Source organism: Calonectris borealis, chromosome 1 (assembly GCF_964195595.1).
Source record: "Calonectris borealis chromosome 1, bCalBor7.hap1.2, whole genome shotgun sequence".
Taxonomy (NCBI): Eukaryota; Metazoa; Chordata; class Aves; order Procellariiformes; family Procellariidae; genus Calonectris; species Calonectris borealis.
Window position 1 is genome coordinate 43838216 of NC_134312.1, and position 23297 is coordinate 43861512.

At 37.1% G+C, this 23297-nt stretch overlaps 1 protein-coding gene across 2 annotated transcripts in view; it reads left to right on the plus strand.

Moving 5' to 3' along the window:
• NAV3 (neuron navigator 3) overlaps positions 1-23297 on the plus strand; it is a 270974-nt gene that overhangs the window by 233072 nt on the left and 14605 nt on the right. For both annotated transcript variants that reach the window (XM_075150396.1, XM_075150404.1), the window contains exons 22-28: positions 889-966; positions 9218-9301; positions 10961-11072; positions 12380-12501; positions 14302-14474; positions 18186-18339; positions 21311-21485. In XM_075150396.1, coding sequence (XP_075006497.1) covers positions 889-966; positions 9218-9301; positions 10961-11072; positions 12380-12501; positions 14302-14474; positions 18186-18339; positions 21311-21485 — 898 coding nt within the window. The remainder of the gene's footprint in view (positions 1-888; positions 967-9217; positions 9302-10960; positions 11073-12379; positions 12502-14301; positions 14475-18185; positions 18340-21310; positions 21486-23297) is intronic.

The window sequence follows — 23297 nt, forward strand, 5'->3', positions numbered from 1 at the left end:
TCAGTGCAATGCCTGGAGTCCCTGTAAGACCTCAAATAAGGTTAAATGAGCTTAAAATGATGCGCAAGCTTCATGCTAAATATCTATCCTAGCTGAAATGTAAACAGATATTTTTCTTAAGGATTCTGTTTTTCATTAAAGGATACAGGAGCCTTGAATTAAGTATATTTTCATGTCAACAGTCACATTTAAAGCTACTTTTTTTTTGAGTTGGCCAGCAAGTTTTTGAAAGTTATATAGGGTTTAAAGAGACTGCATGTTCAAATCTCTGGGACTGTAGGAAGTATTGTGTTAGAGAAAAAAAAAATATTACTGTACCTCATCTAACTTTAGACATCCATGAAGCAAAAATCCGTGTCTGAGGTAATCATCAAAGCTGCCTTCATGCCAGGCAACGGGGGAGCACTTTTTGGCACTTCATCTGAGTCTAATGTAGACATTTAACATATGTCGGTTGCATCACGTCTACAGTCAGGCAAAGTGAACCTCACTCAAATTCTTTTATGTTTCACAATCTCAGATCTCATCCAGGGCTGCTATCCTTGATTGCACTAAGGATATGTTTGGAACTTACAGGATTTGATAAAAAAACCCACAACATTTACATGTGCAGACAGGGGTTTGTACATATGAAATAATTAAGCATTTGCCCATGTGTGCTCCCCTAACTGGGATCCTAGCTCATACACTGGTTAAGTGCAAGAAAACAGTTGGAGCAGCACTAAGTGCCAACTTCTAATAATTTGTATTTCTGAATAGTTCTGAGATTAAAAAGTGAAACTAAGATATTGTAAACCTATTAGTAATCCCTTAAGAAAACAAAACAAAAAAAAACACAACAGAAGAAAATTGCTGAAATGCTGACAGCAGTCTTTTTTTTTAATCTAGCAAATTCAGAAACTACGGAGAGAGCTGGTTGCATCACAAGAGAAAGTTGCTACCCTTACATCTCAGCTTTCAGCAAATGTAAGTATTTTTGCTTGTGATCATAAACCGTATTAGAGAATACATTATCAGATTAGCTACTGGCTACTCAATTCAAGTACCAACGTGTGGTCTGGGAGACTTTTACTATTTATTTGTTTTGATGCTTTTCAAATTAATTATTTCATTAAGTGTTTGTAGTGTCTTGGCTTCAAACAGAAGAAATCTTGTAATCAAACACAGTGGAAATAGAAATGAGAGTCTCCACACTTTGGATGTGACAACAGTCCTGTCCAGTTCAGTTTCACTCTTTCTCAGAATCAATTAAAAAAAAAGCCCAAAAGTAAGGAGACACAACCAAAGAAAGGGCATGAATTGCAGATTCTGATAGAATTCATTATAGTTTCATTTCACAAAGATAAGCCCTGCAAAATACAGATAAATGTGGAGGGAAGAACAGTACACAATTCTATGTAGAATTCATATGCTGCAATCACTGTGCTGATATATAACTAATGGAAACTGGGCTATTTCACAGAGAGCTCCCAGGTGTTCCTTCCAATTGTCATAAACTGGAAATATGAGTTATTGAACATGTTATCAGAAAATAATACCAGATAAGGAATGTGAGCTACAATGCTGTCTGGTTACTATGGTTTCATGAAGTTACCAGATAGTTACTGAACAATCTGTTGTATAGTGATTTTTAAAGGCAATTCAGGAGATAACTATAGTTACCATTCCCAAGGAAAGCTGAGATGCAGTTGCAAGACAGTATCATTTTCCATTTCAAGACAGCAGCTTCCTGATGTCTTGGGCAACCTATAGAGTGCCTTTATTCGAAATGTAGATGTACTGAGTATTTAGATCTATAAATACTGCCATTATTTTCAAGAAATTATTTCAGTTGGTGAAGTCGTACTGTGTTCATGTTGTGGGAAAATAATCTCTAGCTGCGTGAAAGTTACTTGTTCTCTTAGGACTGCCACACGTGAAAATATGGAAGAGCTACTCTTACCACTTTCTGCTCTGTTCAGGTGGCTGCAGAACACTTGTGGGTGTTTGTACCTCTATAGCAGTATGGGTTGCCAGTCTGTCCTGAGTTCTGAGAATGAACTAGTGAAGCAGACAATATTGGAATCCTGCAATGTTTGTAAATTCAAAAGCTAGATTCTGGGTTGGGTTATTCATTTGGGAATTTATAGCCAGCACGCCTGTCCTCGGTATGGGGTTCCATCTCTCATGTATTTCATCTTTGCCAGATTGGGCAATTCTTCACTCACCCATCCTGAGAGCAACAAATTAAAACCAACACCAAGAGGTCAGAAGAGCTAAGCCAGCATACCTTGGGTAGTCGTGTTTGCTAACAAGTCCGTTGCTCTCTGCAGGGCACTTGTCTTTCTACCAAAACACTGGGCTGCAGCAGCTCTGCCTTGCGGTGGGAAGCACAGGGAGGTGGGCTGTGGCTGGGCTTGTGACACAGCACAATCATAGATATCCCCCCATCCACTCTGCGTGCCCTGTTAATGCCCATGCAGCAGCAGCTGGTGGTACCCAGAAGAGTTAGCGTGATTCCTTCAAGTGCCTGATCTAGAGAAACATGTTCCGCCCACAGCCGGGGGATTGGACTAGATGATCTTTAAAGATCCCCCCCAACCCAAACCATTCTGTGATTCTGAGCAGTGGTGCCACATCAGTAAGACTAAATTATTTATTGCCTGTGGTGGGCCTGTGCTTAGGTGCCTGTACTAGAGCTGATGTGAGAGCCCCTCTGACGGGGATAACTCAGGCTCTTGGGACCATGCCTCACTTTACTCTCTGGGCAGAAAAGCAGTTCACCCTTCTCTCCTCCCGCTAGTTCCAAACAGAAAGCACCAGCATATTCTTTCTTGCTGGTGTGTTGAAAGATGACTCTCTTTAGTCTCCATCCTTTTCCAGTCACCCCAGCAATGCTGTAGCCTATAATACAGTAACAAGTGCAATAGAGTGAGGATGGGAGGGCATTCTCCCCTGCAGTTGAAGAAATGGGGCCACTGTTCAGTTCGTTTGGGCCAATTGTGTCCACTTTCTCTGCAGCGTTAGTTAGAAGTCATTGCCTGTATCTCTGGTCGGTATTCCTTTATGTGGACTAAACACCATTGACTGGTGTCTAATAACATTACCCATTCCAGACAAGTTTTCAAAGTCAGCTCCAAGTTACAATTAGATTTGGTCCATATTTCAAAGAAACTGAGTCAAGCTAAAAATGGATAGTTACATTTTGGCTTGGTTTTCACTCAAACTAATTCTGCTGCATGGGTGAGAAATAAGTTGGGTTTGATCTGTTTAACTCACGTTGTGTTGGTTGGGGATCTGGTCCCATGTACTGCCTCTGGATTTCTGAACACCCAGTACGCTACCCATAGCTTTTCTACTGATCTAATCGGAGGGGTAACATTTTCAACAGAACAGCGAAAAAATATATACATGTGCATCTGGTTTTGCCTGTCCAGAAGTACCACATTTGTAAACTTGTATGTGCTTGTATGCATCTATATATGTGCACGCACACCGTACGTTGTATAAAGGTTAATTTAATTACATTCTTTTGACTGTGTCACCCACTTTCCAATCCATCTCCATGGAGAGAGTCTTTAAACTCTAAGCCTATAAGCAACCCTAGAGCTGATCCTTTTAGCACATGGGGGTTTTAAATGGTACCAGAGAAATCTTTCCTTTTTCCAAATCCCCAACATGTGGAATTTCCCTCAAAATTAAACTTATTAGGAGCATGAAACTTAGAGCCTTCAAATTCTCCAGGCATGACCAAGGGCTTTAGACACCTTCATGATGAAACAATCTTAAAAGAAAAGTAGATATTACTAGTTATTATAAGAAAATATTTTTTGGGATGCTGTAATAAGATATATACTTCATAAAACCAAAAATTAAAAAGTATTTCGCAATAAGCCTGGTTCTGCGTTCTTTCTCTGATATTTCTGGTACAGAAGATGTAAAGCATTAAAAAAAAACACTTCCACATAAATCCAAAGGATCAAAAGAGATCCCTTAAAGATGTGTTAGTACTAGTTCTGTTTAAGCACTTCATGTAAATAAATTCTACGAAGTATCACTTAAACATCAGGAATAAAATCCAGCTTGAAAACAGGGTGTATATACAACATTTTAATTGTGATGTGGCCTCTGAAATTTAGCCTAATTACAGAATTGATATTTAAATGCCAGTGATTATATACTTTTCATAAAAATTATTGGAGTAACTAACAAATACTTTATTTAATTTGACAAACTTATGACAGACACAGATGGGCTTCTAATTTTCATGAACTTGTACTGTCTTAGCAATGTTTTGTTTGCATGTATTCATTTATCAATTATCTCCTAATCTAAAAGGCATGCTTCACCAGCCCCTGGCATTTAAAGGAGAAATAGTCCTAATCACAAAAGCTGGAATTTTTCCTCAGAGAAGAAATCAAAACCATGTTTTACTCTCTGAATGGATAATACTACTGTGACCTTCATTTTGAGTCACGTTTGCATTCCAGTAGGCTAAAACCTGAATAAGCAATAAGTCTAATGCAGAAAAAAGTTTGGTCACTTTGCCTATTTTTTCTGTAGTTACATCCATCTCTGGCAGGCAGAGAACTGTATGACCAGAGTATCTTCTGCGGTGCCTTTGCTGATCAGAAAATTACTCAGTCGTTTCTGATGCCTTGGCTATAAATGCAATCACCTTAGCCTTAGTCCTAAGCTCCCTCAAATTTCCATAATTTCAGTTTCTAAAAATGGGCAGCACTTTTTTCCTCGCCGTAGTCTGGAGAAGGAAACTATTAATAGCCAGAAATCTTGTTTCCTCATAGTTCACCCAAGGCTTGAATTTGTTGTTACCATCTCCCTTTGGAGAACTGAGCAAAATTATTGTATGCCAGTGAAAAAAAGAGCATCTTATTCATCTCATTGCAACAATATTCGTGTCTTTCTTTGCTTCACTACAAAAGGCTGTTGGTGACAGTAGCACGTGTCATTAAAGGACTGTCAGGCTGAAATTTGACCTATTTCATCAAGCCTTTACTTGATATATTATTTTTTATCAAAACCTGTCAATTGGAAGTTATAGCATTTCTCAGGCATTTTAGAAAACTCCGCTAAGACTTTTCATACTTGGTTTCATTTATTATTCAGGTTTTGTTGGCTGGGCTCAAGTACTATGCTTGATTTCAGCAGTTTATTTCATCTGATTAACCCCAAAGTATTTTGCCTGCATATGATTAAATTCAAGCAGGGCCCAGCTGTTGTTTGGATGCTTAATTTACAGTTTTTTTCTGAGATTCTGGCTTTTCCCCTGGTGCCTGTTTCAATGTTGCTGAAGGGCAAATCTCAATACTAATTAAGAAAGGGCCTGTTTTCGGTGCAGAAAGTGTCCAACCAGCAGACTTCCTACGTGACTGACAAGGGCTCAAATTCCAGTGAGCAGCCTGAACCCAGCCTGTTCGGAGGGACTTTGATCAGTGCTTTGTACTGTATAAAGCTGAAGGGTGCATGCCTGCAAACTGTAGTAGACCCAGGATGCCAATAGAAAGTGGAGGGGGTTCTCTGGCTGACACTCTTGTTTGGCCAGCTCTGAACCACTATCCTACAGCCAAACAACAAGATAATAGCAGGCGGCGAACAGAAAAGGTCACCAGATGTACAGTTGCTTCTTGCAATCAGCCCGATCTCTTCTGGCCTCTCACACCTCCTTTCATTCAGCCGTGTCAGGTGGGAGGAAATTTATTTATTTACCTTTGTTTTATAAACCTGAACACAGCAGGTCAAATCGCAAAGTGTTGTCAGCAGATAGTCTTTGGATATGCCAATGTCATGTTCAGGATGGGCTGTAAACCTAAGAGCTGAGGTATTTGGGGTTTGGCTGACTGGGATCGTTTATGAAGAAGGAAATGTTTAAAATCAAATCTGTCATCTTAGCACTGAAGTCATTCCCTGAGCATATATCTCTTTGACTATTTCCAATGGGAATTTCAGATGTTAATAGCAGTCAAAATTAATCCATATGTGATGGATCTACAGATTAAGAGCTGTATATCATCTGTGTATCTAATATGTATATCATGTTAAAGATGGATATGTTTTGCTGTAGGCGTACTTCCAGTAATGCCCAGTTACTTAACTCTGACTCCAGTGTATCTATCTCCGAGAACAAATGCTGCATTCAATTGTGAAGATATATTTTTACTCTTTATTTAAAGCACATGCAGTATTCAGGTTATTTTGTATGGTATTCAAATGATGTATACCATGAATGAAACTACTGAATCTAACACAGGTATTTCTAAGGTGTGAGGGATTGGCTATAAGTTTAAAAAAAACTTCTAAATATTTTTATGAGAATGAAAGAAAGGATCCTTTTGGATAAAGTAAATAATCCTCAGAAACTGAGGATTACCAATTCAATCAAAATCAATTACCAAGTTTAGAAGTGTAAAAGAAGTATCTAATTAGAACATTTAATTTCTAATGACCATTTTTAAAGTCACAGTTTATTCTTTCTATTTGTTTCAGTTGTTTTCTTTTCTGAATTATTTTGCATTTAACTATTGAAATGCAAAATCTGATCTTAAATGGGAATATATACATACATATGTTCCACACACATATAAATATACTGATAATCTAGCCTTTTTCAAACTAATTTTGTTTCTTTATTATTAGTAAGTCAAGACCTGATAGTCTTTACTGATAATGAATTAGGAAAGATCCCTCATCTTGATCCAATTACATTTATGACACAAAAATTTTAGTGTGCTACTCCAAGAAGGTAATGTACTCTATCACAGGCTGAACTTTAATAAGAATCCATAGGTGTGACATGGCTGTCTTTCTCTAAAGACTATCAGACAATAACTTAATTGTTTCAGTGACCTTTGATGACATTTTTAATTATGCTTTTTAGTTCTTAATTTTTCTTATGAGTTCCTTAATTTTTCCTATAAGTTTCTTGTGGTTTATTCATGTACAATATAAGCTGAAGTTGTAACTATGGAGTAGAAAATACCTTGCACAAATATGCATAGTTAGGTACCAAAGAACTGTGGTTATTACAGTCTAATTGCGAGAAACGGACAAAAGTAATGCATAATTAAGCAAACGATTCCTCTTTTCAAGCCCTCAGTCCCCATTGCTATTCTCACGGTAAAGCAGAACCGCAGGCCATCAGCCAAGCCAGAGATTTTTTTATGAGGCGGGGAACAGTGAGCTCCATTAGTTTCCTGTTAAACACATGTCATAGAGACATTTGGCTATAATTCTGTGGTAGTGCATCTAGTTTGTCTCTGATTGTGTTCTGGGTCACTGGTCATTGTCTTTGGAATTAAAACACCATAAATTAGTCTGGATATTTTTAATATGTGTGCTAATTATGGAAGTGAAAAGGAAGTTTAAAAACTAGTTACTTTTATCTTATCAGAGGAACAGAGTAGTGAAAACAACCAGAGGCTGTAGTCTCCAAACTAGCTGGAATAACTTTATATCTATTAACAGGTTTCAGATATGCATTTGACACATATTCCAAGTTCATTTTATTTAAAATTATAACTTCAAAAATAAAGCCTAAGTTATAAAAGTTAAAATAGAAATATAGACAATTACTAATTAATCCTTAAGAAATTGCATATGTATTTAGTCCTATGTTTATCAAAAGTTAGTCCCTGGGGTATATATCCTTCAACAAAAGAATTATCTCTGAGGCATCCCTGCAGAAAGCAGGTGGATTGACCACTATACCCATAAGTAATTAAATAAATTATTTACTAATAATATAATTTACAAGGAGTAAACTTGTAGTAAGTTTAATAAGTATAAATAAGGAGTTTACAAGATACTGAAATGTTTATAGCAATCCAAAACGATTTACAAAACACAAAAGCCGCTTATCAGTATAACAGTTCTGAAGTGGAGACACAGAAGTGGGCCACTATTATATATATATGATAATCTTCTTTTATTTGAGGAATAATATACAGAGCAAGGTGGCAAGAAGCTCTTTTCCTTCTCCTGAAGTCCATAACAGTATCCGTTTTGGACTATGTCTTTTTCTGATTATACTTCAGATTCAGTACAACCATATACATTTGAACAATTTCAGCTATGCTTGTACAAGCATGCAAATCTATAACTGAAAAATTTGCCCGGCACTGTGTGTGCCTGTACTGTTATAATAAAAAATAAATTTTCTTGGTGAGGAAGCTCAATTAATCCATTTGTGCATATAAATATGTTTTTTGTGCGTCATATTTCCAAGTGTATTGTATTTCCAAGTTTGCCTATGTTTGCAAACTTTGCCTATTACCGCTTTTAAGATGGTAAAGAGAAAATAAGTATTTCCTTCTGCTTTTACTATTTGGTGTTGTGAAAGTAGTGGATGAAATTTTATGGAATTTCATAAAAATTAAATTCTTATTTTCCCTTGGCTGTACAAGCTGGCTTAGCTTGTTGGTTTCTTTATGACCACTTGCCTTTCTTTGCCTACAAAGCTCGATGTCAGTTAGAACCAATGAAGAGTTTATGTATTGTTTGAATAAATTTTGCTTGCATAGAGTAGAGGGTGAATGTTGTTAGAAAATAAAACTAAGCTTTAATTTTTTTAAATCTTTTAATCTGTTTCAACTTTATTGCTTTTCTTATTGAAAACTAGGACTTCCAGTTTTCAAGATTGACCTTTATATATGCATTTGCACACATGTATAAATATTATATTTATATTTTATATAAGTTTTTTATTACTTTTATACACACAACACACATATATATAATCAATATAAGGTGAATAGACTAAGTAATGACCTTTTATAAACTAACTGTGGTATTTTTTGTTTGAGTGTCAGGATTCCTCTGGAGCATTTCATTTGTGAGGTTAAAATTTACCTGTTAACATAAAGTACTTGAATTCCCAGTTTGAAGTGTTCAATAACTGAAAAAAATTGTTCCTGGACTTCTATTTGGGAGCAGACTTCTTTTGGCCAATATATCAGTAAACTCAAAGCAGGACATTAAATCCATAATTCATTTCCAGGCAGAGATACCTGAGCTAATCTCCTTGGGGGCTAAAGAAGCCTGAGGAACACTGGGCTCACTTGGCTGCTTCACCTATTCAAGTTAGCTCAGCCTGAGTTTAAAACTAATAGAAAAGAACTGGAGAAGATGAGCTTGGAGGGAAAAAAATATTTTTAAAAAACAAATAGATCTGGGAAAATTGTCCCATTGTCACAGGGAATGTTGTCTTCTGTTTCTTTTGCAGGCTCATCTCGTAGCAGCTTTTGAAAAAAGCTTGGGAAATATGACCGGCCGGTTGCAAAGTCTAACAATGACAGCTGAACAAAAGGTACGTTTACCAAAGCAGATGCTTTAATGTGGAAAGCAGTCAGCAGATTATATTAGAGTTTTGTTTAAAAAACACTGAAAGGAAACAGGGACAGCTGTGACAATAAGACAGACAGATCTTTCTTTAATGGCCGTTGTGATCAAATCTTCATAAAGCTCCAGGAGAATTAAACTGTGCAGCATCAGGTTTAAGCAGACAATATCATAGAATAGTTTGAAGATAAAATCTTTCGTTTCCAGATTTTAATTAAAACATATGCGACTCTAGGTTTAATCCGTACTGAAAGATCCTGTAACAAAGACTGATCACAACCTGCTGGAGTGCTTCATTCCAGCCTGCCAGCATTGTCAGAATAATAGAATTATGGGAAGGGAATAACTTTAAGTAGAGAAAAATTACTCCATTCAGAGAGTTAATGCAGGTTAGGTATCCTATTCATGAATAAACAGTTTTGGTTTTCACTGTGCTGTTTTGACTATTGGGGAAAGAAATCTAAACCTGATAGGTAGTAAATTTAATGTGAGCTTTTGTACCAAGCTCAGGATTAAGAAGCTGCTTATCACCTTCCAGGATTGAACTTCTGCAACTTTCTGCCCTTGTTGATTTTGAACAGTATCCTATAAACGTAAAGGGCCTCCTTGAGCCAAACTGTGAAATAAATTGTATATCAGTGAGCTATTAGTCACTACTGGAGTCAGTGTAGTTGTCTATAAACATAACATTTCACAGTCTGATTGAGCACCAACAGATGAAATATGGTGAGACCCATTGTGAACTGGATAGAAAATATTTTTATTGCTTGCTTTTTTTCATCTTAAGCAAAAAAACACAATGGAATTTTCTAAACACCAAAACTTTCGACTATTTTACAAAGTATAATTTCCCTCAGAAGGTTTTCTTTCCAGAAGAGATTAAGCAGTGACATTGAAACAGATCATCTCCAAGCTGCTTTCCCAAAAGGTTTGGAACATGTTCTCTTTCCCAAAAGATTTGGAACATGTTCTTTTCCGTCTCTTCTTTTCTCTATTGTTGAGGTTAAATTCCTTTAATCCTCATTATATAAATACAGTCTGGAAGGACAGGTTTAATGCAGCAGTAATAAAACTTATTTTTTAATTAAAATTGACTGTGAGTTCTAATACTGAACTTCCTGCACTCGAGTGGAGTAATTTTACTTCAACTTGCAGGACAGTTGCTATTAAACAGGGTTTTTTAAAATTGAATTATTATTTAGCAAGTTAAATCTTTTGAAAAATACACAAATTCAGGTTGAGATTCATCCATTAAACAGTAGCTTCACATACGAAAGGATGCAATTCAAATGGTTTTATTGTCTTCCGCAATAAAATTGTTGGGTTTCTCTTAACTTTATAATGAATATTCAGTTGAGACCCTTTTTAGATTAATCTTTATTAAAAATGTTTTGTTCTCCTTAAAAATAGCATAATCCCTTTATATAGAATAAATGCAAAATAATATGTTTGTTGAATTTAATATCTTTGGAGAGAAAATATGCATTCTACTTCGTTGTTGCCCTTATGTTCACCCAAGAAGTCCCATGAACTTTGGTTTGACCACTCTTATCTTGTCATTTTTTTTAGCAACAACAAACATTGTTCTTGTGCCATATATTTTGAGCTCTCTTTGCTCTTCCCACAGGAATCTGAGCTTATAGAGCTAAGGGAAACCATTGAAATGCTGAAAGCCCAGAATTCTGCTGCACAAGCTGCTATTCAAGGAGCCTTGAACGGTCCTGATCATACCCACAAAGGTATGTTTTTGTCACTATTAAAATAAAAGTAGAGTTTCTCCCCAGAAAAAAAAGCTAAGTCACTACTTTTCTGTTGTTTTGGGGACTCTGTTGCAAGGGCAAGCACATTCTGCAGTGCATGGTAGGCATACTTGTGGTATTTCCAGAGCTGGAAACCTTGCATGAGCTTCCTGTTTGCCAGAGTTCCTGGAGCCTTGTCTTCTCAGAACTGGGTGGCCAGGAATTGATTGCTGGGTGTCGAGAGTTAACCCTGCCACTGCAGTTGTGTATTGAAGTACACCCAAGACACTAGTGAAGCCTTATGGTGAAACATGGTTATAGCTTGGGAATCCGGTGTAAATTGTAGCTCTGAAAATCGCTGTACTCATTGTTAGGAGATGGACCAACAACAGCTCAGCTCCTTCACGAGGTGCTAAATCAGTGCAGGAAAGCAGGCATTTTAAATTCCAGATTCTGAATTAATTTGTCATTGCAGTTAGGCAGATGTCGCATGATAAATATATACTTCAAAATTGCCCGTTGATAAGCAACAGCAAAGGAATTACTTGAAGAAAAAAATAACAGCAGCATTCATTTTTGAGAGTGTCATTGATCTTTCTTTAGAGTTCATTATTTAGATGTTTGGCTTAAGGTCATTTCATTGCATGACTTGAGTATAGAAAAGCTAACTTCTATGAAGTAAAAAATAATCTAAAAAGTAATTTCCCTTGGTATTAGTGGGTATGTTCTGCAAGAATATTTTCCAGTGATTAAGATATAGTTATCAGAGACTTTTAAGAAATTGAAACTCAAAAGCCTCACTAACCATTTCTAATATTCTCCACTTCTTGGTTATTTTGTTTCATTCATTTTTAATGAAATCCTGCCTGCTTATTTCCATCATGGCATATTAGAAGATAGCATCTGAACACTGATTAGGCCTGCTACAAGTCAAGCAGTGCCTATACTGCTCAGAAAAAGAACTGTAGTACATGTGATAGTAATAAGTCAAGTAATCCATCTGTAACAGAAACTGCTTAGCTGTGAGGTTACGCCTGCACAGATTGCTGTGCAGGGTCATTGCCTTCATGCCAATAAGACCCTAGTTTGGAGAAGTTCCTAAGTGTTATCCTAATTCTATACATGCCCATTGACCCCCATGTGGTTTCTCACAGGCTACAGTAGCTTGAATCCAAACCACTGCAAGCATCAATGCCATTTATGTTCATTTAAGCTCCCTTTGAGGAGGAAGATACTACATAAATGCAAGAATAATTATTATATTGAAACAGAGACAGATGGATTTCACAGTAATTTCTTTTCTTTAGATTTACGTATAAGGCGGCAACATTCTTCAGAAAGTGTTTCCAGCATCAACAGCGCTACAAGCCATTCAAGCATTGGCAGTGGTAATGACGCTGACTCCAAGAAAAAGAAAAAGAAAAACTGGGTAAGTGCTCAGCAGGTTTAAACCTATCTTTTAGCTATTATGTAGTTTCCTAGTGCCTGAGTAGCATAATGGTCCATTTCATCTACAATATTCTTGTGGGGCCAGATGGATATGAAGCAATTCATGTGTATCCATACTGTGACACTACCAGCAAACTAAAAATTGTTGAATATCAGCAGGGAATTATTTGCATAAGTCAGGATAATTTAAAAAAAAAAAAAAAAAAAACCAAAAGCAAACCTTAAAATAGCTGTTGTGATTAAAACCATCTCTGGGCCACATTGAAACCCTGTTTGATCTTTCTTTAGTCCGAGTTTGATTCCAAGGCTTGACTCAGATATGTTACCCAGCTGTGAAGGGAGTGAAATCTGTTAAGAACTCTCATGTGAAAGTAGTATGGTGTTTAAAGAAATGAAGATACTTCTCAACTGGAACACACAAATACCACATAGTGCTAAGGGTTTAATCAAATACTTTCAGTAAATAATCAGAAAATATGTTTTTGTTGTTTTAAAAATATTACCTGCATAAAAATTTGTTTTAAAATACTGATCAGCCTTCATTCCCTTGATTTGTAATTCCACACTCTTTCATGTTTCTGCAAGGTGAACTCTAGAGGAAGTGAGGTGAATATAAACCATGGAAAATTTGGCATGCATCTATAAAGAACCCTATCTTGGCATGATTGCTATTTATTTTGGCAGTAGGCTTTTATACCTTCTAAAAACAGATTATCCTGTATGTCTTCTCAGTTTGTCTCTATTCATTTTAATCTCAAAGTTTAGACTATAGAAAGGGGGAGTGTAGCCAAAATCCATTTCTTTCTCGTTAGATATCATGAGCTGGAAAGGACTTAAGTAATGTTTCTCTGATCAGTGGTCACACTCCCCGCTCTCCAATTATATCATGAAAATAACATATTTGAATACCTCATTTTTTATGGAGGAACCAGTTTGTCATTGAGTTCTATACAATTTTAATCAGAACAACTTTCTGAAAATAAAAACAAAAACCAACCACATTTTTCCTAAGATGAACAACTTCTGTATTTAGACAAAGGTATCAACGAATGGGCTAGTTAAAATTCACTGCAGACAAAACTGTTGTCATCTTGGCTCCTGAAATAAATGGCTCTTTGGCTATTCTGTCCCTTTTCAATACTTGGATAAGAGCTTCTAGAGGGAAAAGGCAATGCTTGTACATTCAGAGATCTTACTACTCTAAAGGAAACTGCAGCAAAGAGTATATACCTTTCAGCTAACATTCTTCTCAGCAGTACAACAAAGCAAGCCTCGTGTCCCAGCTTAAATCCTCTCGCCTGTGGTCCAAACCATAGCATTTGCATAGTTTGGCCATTGAAATTTTTAAGGGGGAAAGTAAATTGGCAAACCCAGTAAATTGGATGTGTCTTTTGATTTCAGCATTTAGTAACAGCAGGTTCTGCCTATACCTAGATGCAAAGTGGTTATTTAAAGCCATGCCTTGAAGGGAATGCCATGGGAATGGGATTCCACCGCGGCTTAATGGTTTTAAATGAGCACCCCTCGCCCATAGCCATAGCACTCGGTCCTGCACTTTTTCCATAGCATTATGTTTGCGCTGCGCTGGATTAATAAAGTCAAAACAAAGCACTGTATCATGTTTTTAGAGATACTGTGTTGCATATGTTAATACCTTGCTTCTGTATACTGACCTCAGGCAGTGGCTAGGATGGCATCTGCAAACTAACTCTTCAAAATATGAGCTGCACACAAATTGCCGTGATGAGGAAAATAATGTTGCTCTATGTTTGTTTTCCAGCTAAGAAGCTCTTTCAAACAGGCCTTCGGAAAGAAGAAGTCCACCAAGCCTCCTTCCTCACATTCAGACATAGAAGAGCTGACAGACTCCTCTCTTCCTTCATCACCCAAATTGCCCCACAGCTCAGGAGAGTGTGGGGCAACATCAATGAAACCATCACAGTCAGCATCTGCGTAAGTCTCTCTCTTGTCAAACCTTTCTTCCCACGTGGGATGGACTGTGAAACAGACCTCCTCAAGTGTGGTCATTTGCAGTTCAGAAACTGTTGCCAACAGCCATGACCTTTTAATCTTGTGCTCCATGCATTTGCCAGATTTCTTGTGAGCTTCCCTCCATTTACACACCACTTTTCCAGCAGCTCTTTCTTAGGTTATTCTCTCCTCCTTTCACAGCTTTTATCCAAAATCATATAGCAGTACAAACTGCTTTCCAAATGCATATCTAAAAAGCTTATGTTGTGCTCTCCCTGCACCATTAACAACATCATACCCACTTCGTAAAGGCCAAATACTACAGTTTCCTTTCTTCATCACATACTAAAAATGTCATTTTATTTTCCAGGTAGCTATGAATTTTTACAAGATACTCATCCCTTCTGTTATTACTTTATCTACATTGTAGCTACTAATTTATATAATTTTTAATCTATTTCCCCTCTTTTATCACCTTGGATTGTTTTGCAGGATTTTATTTCTATTTTTTATTTCAAATCACCATCCTTAAGTTTTCAGGACTGAGAACAAGTCATCAGTAAAAAGCTGTCCCATTTCTTCATTAGTTTCTGGATGTCTAATATATTCTTCTGGTGGAGTTCTCAGCTCCCATTCATATTCTTCTAGCTAATTTTTTTTCATTCTGCTAAAACGCATAACTTTTTCCAATTTGCGGGAATCAACCTCTTTGAACCAACAAATGCGTACTACTGATGCCAGCCTTACTTTCCTTGTCCTAATTGAGAATAATCAGGTCACAACTACTCTTCCTTAAAAGCCCCAGGAAATTCTAGTCTCGTGACTGATTACTGAGCTTTCGAATAGAATTTCCCTGCATTAGGTTAGGTGCCTTTTATGATTAACTTTTTATAGACTCTGATGATTTTTATAGACTAGGTTTAGGAGTTTGACAGCAAATATTCCCACAAAAGAAACCCCTCCACAATAAATGTTTTTCTTTCCTCACATTCCGTACAGTGAGGAATAACTCATCTAGATCTCTAGTTTTGTTGGGTTTTTTTATAGAAAGCTTACATTTTTATGGTTTCAGGTATATGTGTGTTTTGGGAGGAGGATTTCTACATGTTTGGGACCCTTGAGTCTTACTTGTTATCAACTTGAAAATCACTAGTAAAAGCCTTAAAAGGAAGTGCCTGAACTTAAACATAACACTTTTATTCTACAAAATTATTTACTCATGATTCACAGATCTGCTCTCATAACCTTATTGTGTTTCCTTTCTGCCAACCCTGCTTTTTTCACTGTCTGTTTGACTTGTTCTCTAGATGTAGTGGTGTTTCCAGAATTTATCAAGGGCAAAACTACATATCTAGTCTTTCATCCTCAGCTCTTCCCATGGCTATTTGGCCTCTGAGCCTTGACTTCCTAAATTCTGTCATTTCACAGCCTTCTGGTTCTTCCTCCATAACATTTTTAAACACTGATATTTCTGATCATGTTATTGCATTTTTTATTATTGTGACCTTTCTACACAGGATAACATAGATTCCTTCCCTTCCACAGAGAGATCACGTAAAATATATTTATTTAGATTAATTTCTTTGTCTGTTATACTGTTAATGTTACTTTCTTTGGAAGACTCAGTTTTCCATTGCATAATTTAAACTTCTGTCACCTTCAAGACTTTTTATAATTGTCAGCAGCCTTTGTTCAAAGATCATGACTGGCTTACCTCCTTCTACCCAAAGCAACCTATTGATTTAAAAATCCTGAGATTGTAACAAGAAAGAAGAAGTGAAACTCTTTCTTTCTAACTACTTTGAACCTTTGTCTGAAGTCTGATCAGGCTTCTGAAGTTCTTTCTGTGACTGCTCAGGAACGCTAACTTATCTTTCTGGTTTTCTTCCTTTTGATGAAGTCTCATCTTCTTATGCAATTTTACAGTTGTAGGAGCTGAGTGTTGAAGAGCTCTGGAATCTGCAAAAGAAAATTCAATTCATACTTTCTGCTTCCAGTCTGCTTATATTACCAGTCTAGACAGTCTTTTCCTGCTTCTTCCAGAACCATAGCCCTGCTTCCTGCTTCATTTTTATCTTCTTTAAAGCTGGCTTGTCCATCCCTTCTCAAGATGTACTGCAAAAAAGCCAAAAAGAAAATAGCCAACAAATAGATACATGACTTCCCAGTTGTCCAAGTTGTTGTATGAGATAATATATGCATGTAAATAAAATTTCATTTCTTATTTGGTTAGCATAGCTGTGGGCATATCAAACCAAGAACTGTATCGTAATATTTGGGAAAAAATCCTCGTATATGCCTTTATTCATTTTTACTCACATTTAAAATATTTGTGCATGTTGTGAAAGATATTCATTATTTTTCTTCTTCAGTTTGCCATATCTTTGTATTTGCCATGAACAACTTCATCTTCCCTTTTCTTACGCTTTCTTTATATATTTTCTTGACCTGAGTCTCATGTTCTAAACCATTACCTTTACTTTCTTCCAATTACATCTGTCTAATACGTGTGTATGCAGGTCATCTCTAGTCTGGGCACCAAAGAAAAGGCAAAACGGTCACGTGGTCTACAAGCATAGATCCCGGTAAAATTGAGTGCGGGGCATGGAGTTGTATACCCAACTGCTGACCTGGAGAGTGCTGCATCTTCTTTCCCAAAATGCATTTGCATGCATTCTGGCAATTAAAAATTGACCTCTGTTTCTTGTTTGTATATTAGTAGTAATAATCACAATAATAATACTTATTATTATAAAATATTTTTCATATTTAAATTGTTCTGCAAATATTAACTATTTATAGTGAAGTAATAAAGAACAAATAACATTTAGTGAATTCACTGAAAATATTGCTTAGTGTAACGTAGCCAAAATTCAGTGTTTTATTTTCTAGTGGTTCTGTTAAGCAACAGATCTAGGAATAATGATGACACAGAGAGGCAAAACAGTCTGGTATGAGAACTGGACAGTTGTGGATCCCTGGGCCAGTCATGTTTTGATCTTTTCTCACAATATAATGGTTTCTTCCCTTAAAATTAATGCTCATGAAAAATAATCATATGGTGATTACTTTTAATCCAGTCTTTAAGGAAAAAAAAAAACAAAACCAACCAGCATGATTTCAGATACCATACATTACCAAATGACAGACTATAGGCAAAAACTCAACCATCACAAATCAAAACTATCACAGATCAAAATCTTCTAGATCATGAAGTCAAGGACTGTCTCTTTGTGTGCTGTTCAAAACAGAGAAAACTATTGATAACTAACAGATAATAAATATCAGTAGTACAGTTTAATCAGCATACTTCAGTTCTGACTATTGCTACTTAGGAAAATCATAACTTTGCACCAAAGAAATGATGCAGATATAAAATCAAATTAAAACTAATGGGTGATACACACTCAAAAAAAGATTTGTGAAAAGTTTTTAACAACTTTTTTTCACCATAGCAAACTATCTAACTAAACTGGAAAGGTATAAAGCAAGCTGATCATTTCATCTGGAGAGGGCTTTTTTCCTTTTTTAATTTGCAATATGAGCCTTTTCATGTTTCTTTGGTAAGATTCTTTCTTCACTCATAGGTTTCACCAGCAGCAAGCATTTTCTGTACTTTGATATCTGGTAATGACACTGCTTTGAGGGGAGAACCTTCCTTTAATCTCCTGCCTGTTTCCTGCTCCTCTTTAGGATCTGTGAGTGTACAGAGGCAGAGGCTGAAATTATTCTTCAGTTAAAGAGCGAGCTGAGGGAGAAAGAGCTAAAATTAACGGACATTCGTCTTGAAGCCCTCAGCTCTGCACACCATCTGGATCAGATTCGGGAAGCCATGAACCGCATGCAGGTCAGTGCAGTAGCTTAAGTGATGACAGGGGTGCACACCAAAGGCATGCCTGGTGTGTTTCCGTTCCCAGGTACTTTGTTTCAGGTACCAAAAAACTGTCGATACAAAGTAAATTGCTAGATTAACAGTAGTTCCAAAGGATGGGTATGATAAGTGTTCACCTTATAATAATGATATTCTTAGCATTTATATTAATAGCTAAAATGTGTTTAAGAGATATGGAAGGAGACATAATCCCTACCCAAAGGATATTTTTTATCTAAACCCTATGACTGGGGAAAGCAACATGACAGACAAGCAGATGAAGAAGTGATTTCTACAGAGCTTTAAATCCTTGGGCTGTTTTGGGGGCAGGCGTATATGTGCATACTCTCTCATCATTTCTGATTCCTAACCCAGTCATGGCTTGCCGAAGCAAAGAATGTAAAATTGAACTACATTATTGTATCCAACATCACTAAAATTTCACTACATTATTTTGTGAAACTGCTCCAAATCTTTCATGAACACATTTTTCATCAGAAGACTTTCCCTTTCATGACGCTGAAAGGTTGCAGAAAGAATGGCAGTGTTCTTCAGTGGAGCATGCAGCTCTGTTGCCCACATACAAGTGTCTAGTATCATGTTGGGTGCCCAAAAGTATCTATAACATCCACACAGGAAGACATAGGTTCTTCAGTAGATCTGGGCACTTCTGGCATGACAGGTGAGATACCTAGGACGTACCTGAAGGCACTATAAACCTGTATTTGGGAAACAGAATCAAGGCCATGGGTGGGGACTTAGGTTGAGACTAGGACAGCTACATTTAGACGTCTAGATATGAGCTAGGTAATAAACTCCTGTTGTAGTCAATTGAGTTTTAGTCCTGCAGTAGTGGGGCCTAGAGAGCTATCCTAAAATCATCCAAAGATAGATATAGAGGGTGAAACTGAGTTGTTTGAGCATAGGCACCTGTTACTGTTTGAACCAGCCTCTGATATTTGCATCTGCACAGGACTTGTAGGTTTAGCATTCTAACCATGGAAGATCACATGTACAATGACACTGGAAACCCACATTTACACAGCTGAATCCAGTCCCAGTGGCTCGTCACCTTAATTGCTCTGTGCTGGGTGCTTAGGTCAGGTGCACCTGTAGGCACTTTTGTATAGCTGTCCACAGCAGCTGATTTCATAACCACCAGATTTGGTGTGCTTGCTGTCTTTTCTAGACCTCTTTGTTTATACCATGCCTATAGCAGTCGCAGCCATACCTTTAAACATCTGTGGTACCCACCATCCTCCCTGGTGCTCACACCACTAGGTGCCAACGTTGCTATGGAATATTTGGCTGAACTTCAATTAGGAGGACGAATAATCAAGAATGGGTCTGTAAATATGGGGTTCAATTGTCCAGACATAAGTAAAGCATTTGATCTGGAGCCACTAAAAAGTTTTTAGGAACTGTAAGGGATAGAACAGAGTTAATTGCAGCGGTGGAGAACAGGACGTGAAGGGTTATCAGCTGATTATGGTCTTACACTGGGATATGAGTGCCTAAACCACGTGAACTCCCCAGAGAGAGGAGTCTGCTGTAGTCACAGGCCTCCAGAATTTGACTTTCACCACAGCCAGGCAGAGGTGACTAGTTCAGATGCTGTCACTGGTAATCGCCACTTCTTCTGAAGTTTTCCTAAAAGGACAGGCAGCCACCTTGGATTTGCCAAACTCTGTGACATTTTGGAGACTTGCTGAGGATTGGTAAGGGGAAAAAGTAGGATTGGTGGGAATGATATATGAATACGATTTGTATTCAAAGCACCTTAAAAATCTAAAGCTGAGCTGAATGGAAGACTGCTAAGAATCGTGTAGTTAATCAGCGTAAATTGCAGAGTAGATGGAGATTGCATGACTCATTTCACCATAGTTCCTGATTTGAATCCCAGGCTAAACTGGTGCCTTCATCTATTACCTTCTGTCACTATTTTGCTGGTTTATCCCTTCTCTTTCACTATCTCCTCACCTTTGCTATATGATCTAATCTTTTTGTAGCTGTTGCAGGTTTTTTTGTGATGCTATCCCTTATGTTTTTACTTGTATAATGTAGCTCAACCGCCTTCATAAAAGAATAGGACTTTTATGAGAGTGTTAGTAAATGTGGAATTAAATTTGATGTGCCAAACCGTCTGCAAGAATAAGCAGTTGCTTTGTACTGTGCTTCGTGAAGCGACTGAAAGCTAGATTTAGCTGGTACCAGGCTGTTCTCAGGCTAGGTTTTCATTTTATTATTGTACATTCAATAATCACTTGGCACCACAGAGGATTTAGCTAAAAAAAATTCCTAGTTGTTCTGATTCATCTGTCACTGTATGTTTTCGTCAAAGAGGGTTTGCTGGCCATTATGTGAACAATCCCATGTTTGAATGATCAAAAATTCTTATCTGATAGCAAGAAGGGTTATGAAACTGTTAAACTATCAATTTCTAATTGTCCATTTTTAATTCATTTCTCCTCTGTGAAGTTACTGCTTAGATTTTACACTTAATGGCAGTAATAGTTTTCTGTGACTTTAGAAACATTGACATGTCTAAGATTTTAATGGTAACTTTCTTAACTGACTGTTACCTAAGATATTTGACAATAAAAAGTAGCTTATAAAACGGGGGATAGCTGGGAAAATTCTCACCATATTGTATTATGGTCAACTGTACAATAAACACAGAAACTTGAAGCTTATGTTGTTTAGGAACTGTCTTGAGACAAAAGCTAAAACAATGTTATAGGGGTTTTCCCCCTTAATTTCAGAAGTGAAGGCAATCCAGTTTTCACTGACTGCGTTATACTTCTGATATATAGTGCTACATACTGCTGTGAAAGTGGTAAACCAGTTAGCTCCTGCAGGCAAACAGCAAGCACCAGAATAGCCACTCCCAGTGGTTTTCTGAAAGAATAACCTCCTGTGCTTTTATGTTGATTTCTTTTGAATACAGAATGAAATTGAGATATTGAAAGCTGAAAATGATCGTTTAAAGGCAGAGACTGGAAATACTGGAAAGCCTGCCCGGCCATCATCAGAGTCTTCAAGCAGCACATCATCTTCTTCATCACGGCAGTCATTAGGACTTTCTTTGAACAATTTAAACATCACAGAATCTGTTACATCAGGTAAGCATATTTTGGGCACATGCATGCCTCAGCAATTAGTACAAATTTATTATTTTCACCCTCTTAATGGGCCGTATATAAAAGGCATGCCTGAAAATTAAAATGCCTCATATCACTCAGGTAAACATCAGATATACATTCACTAATGGAGACGAGGAAGAATGCTGGCAGTCATTTCCAAAAATGTACCTTTTAGAAATTTCTGAATAATAGTAATAGATTGTTCATTATCTTTGCTTAGTTCCTAGCTATGATATTAACTACCTAGTTGGTCATCTAACTACTTTTTGGTCATCTAGTTTACAATTTATTTGAAAAGGACAATATCGTTGTAGTGTACATGGCAACTGTATAGGTATAGTCTCTTGTCCCTATGGGACAAATATGAGCATAGTACATAAAACTTTCTTTTTTGTTTACAGATCTTTTTTCATTCAGTTAACTCCCTTAACTTCATTTCATATTTGCAGCTGGGGCAGAAGGTGGTCTCAGTTAGCTTTATCCTTTATTACATTTTTTAATGTGGTATAACTAGTTAGGCAGTTGGACTAAATCACCATTTATCACAGGAGCCAAACCCCGCCTGGCTTATTAAGCACTCTCATTGTCTTTTGTGAATGAGAGAAAGCCAGCAGAACTTTGGTCCACATCCTGAACATTAACATTTGATTATTTTCCATGCCATAGAGTTTATGATAATAAGCCTTCTACACTTGTTTTGATAACATAGCCAAGAAACAGAAGTGCTGTCTCTAACATTAGAACCAGGAGCTGAGCAGAAGCAAAGCAGCACTCATTAGCGTAGACTCCACAGAAAGTATAATGCAGTCTCTGGAAGCAATAAAAATGTGGCTAATAATTGTAGAAAGAGTCTAGGCAAGAGTACAGCTGGGAACGTGCCAAACTGCCTGACTGTAATTTGGATTGGCAGTTAGTCATATTATCTTGCCAGTCATTGATTACACGGATATTTGAATATTTCTTCTGGTTAATATCAGATTTTATATGAAAATTGGTATATTTTTTATTTACATTCCAGCCTACATTTTTTGCCAGGTTTAACTTTTAGAATGGATGAGCCTGAGCTGGGCCTCAGTATACAATGAAGTGTTGCAAAAACAGGGACAAAAAGTTTAACTACGGTTCCTGCTCACACATCCACACACATTAAAAAAAAAAAAATCAGAACAGCATTTTTTTCAAAATGGTAATTGTAGAATCTCTTTCATGAGCAGCGGCTATTAGCACTTTGTCGCTTGCTGCAAACTCTGTCTAGATACAGGAATAAGCATAATACGAGCTTTATATAATTTTCTGTGTTATTGGTTCTGAATGTTTTTCTAGCATGCAAAGTAATTACTTTTGGTTATAAGAAATTAAAGAAATAAGGGTGCCTAATGAGGAGTGGATGATTTCATTTGATTATGAATCCAGCCTTTTTGATCATTGTGAGTATCATTTTGTTGCCATGCCAGAGAACTTGGAAGGGTGACAGCTTCCTACCAAGTCTTGTGGGATTTCTGCGGCAGCTGGAGTACTATTGGACAAAAGTCCCTGAGATATGGAGAGGTTAATCATGCTGGAGACTAAGCTGAAAGAGATAATGAGGGCTTTGGCTCATCATATTAAAAAATGCAGTGGCATTTTCTGGGAGACCAGTGTCTCCAAATGACCATGGCCATCTGGAAATGACCAAAGCAATCCATCGCCACTTCCTAAGAGTATGACCATCTCCTCCAGATAGGTGTGAGTGGCTAGCTGGGAAGGGGCTCAATGGTCACAGACACCTGTATTTCAGTCATTACAGTAAAG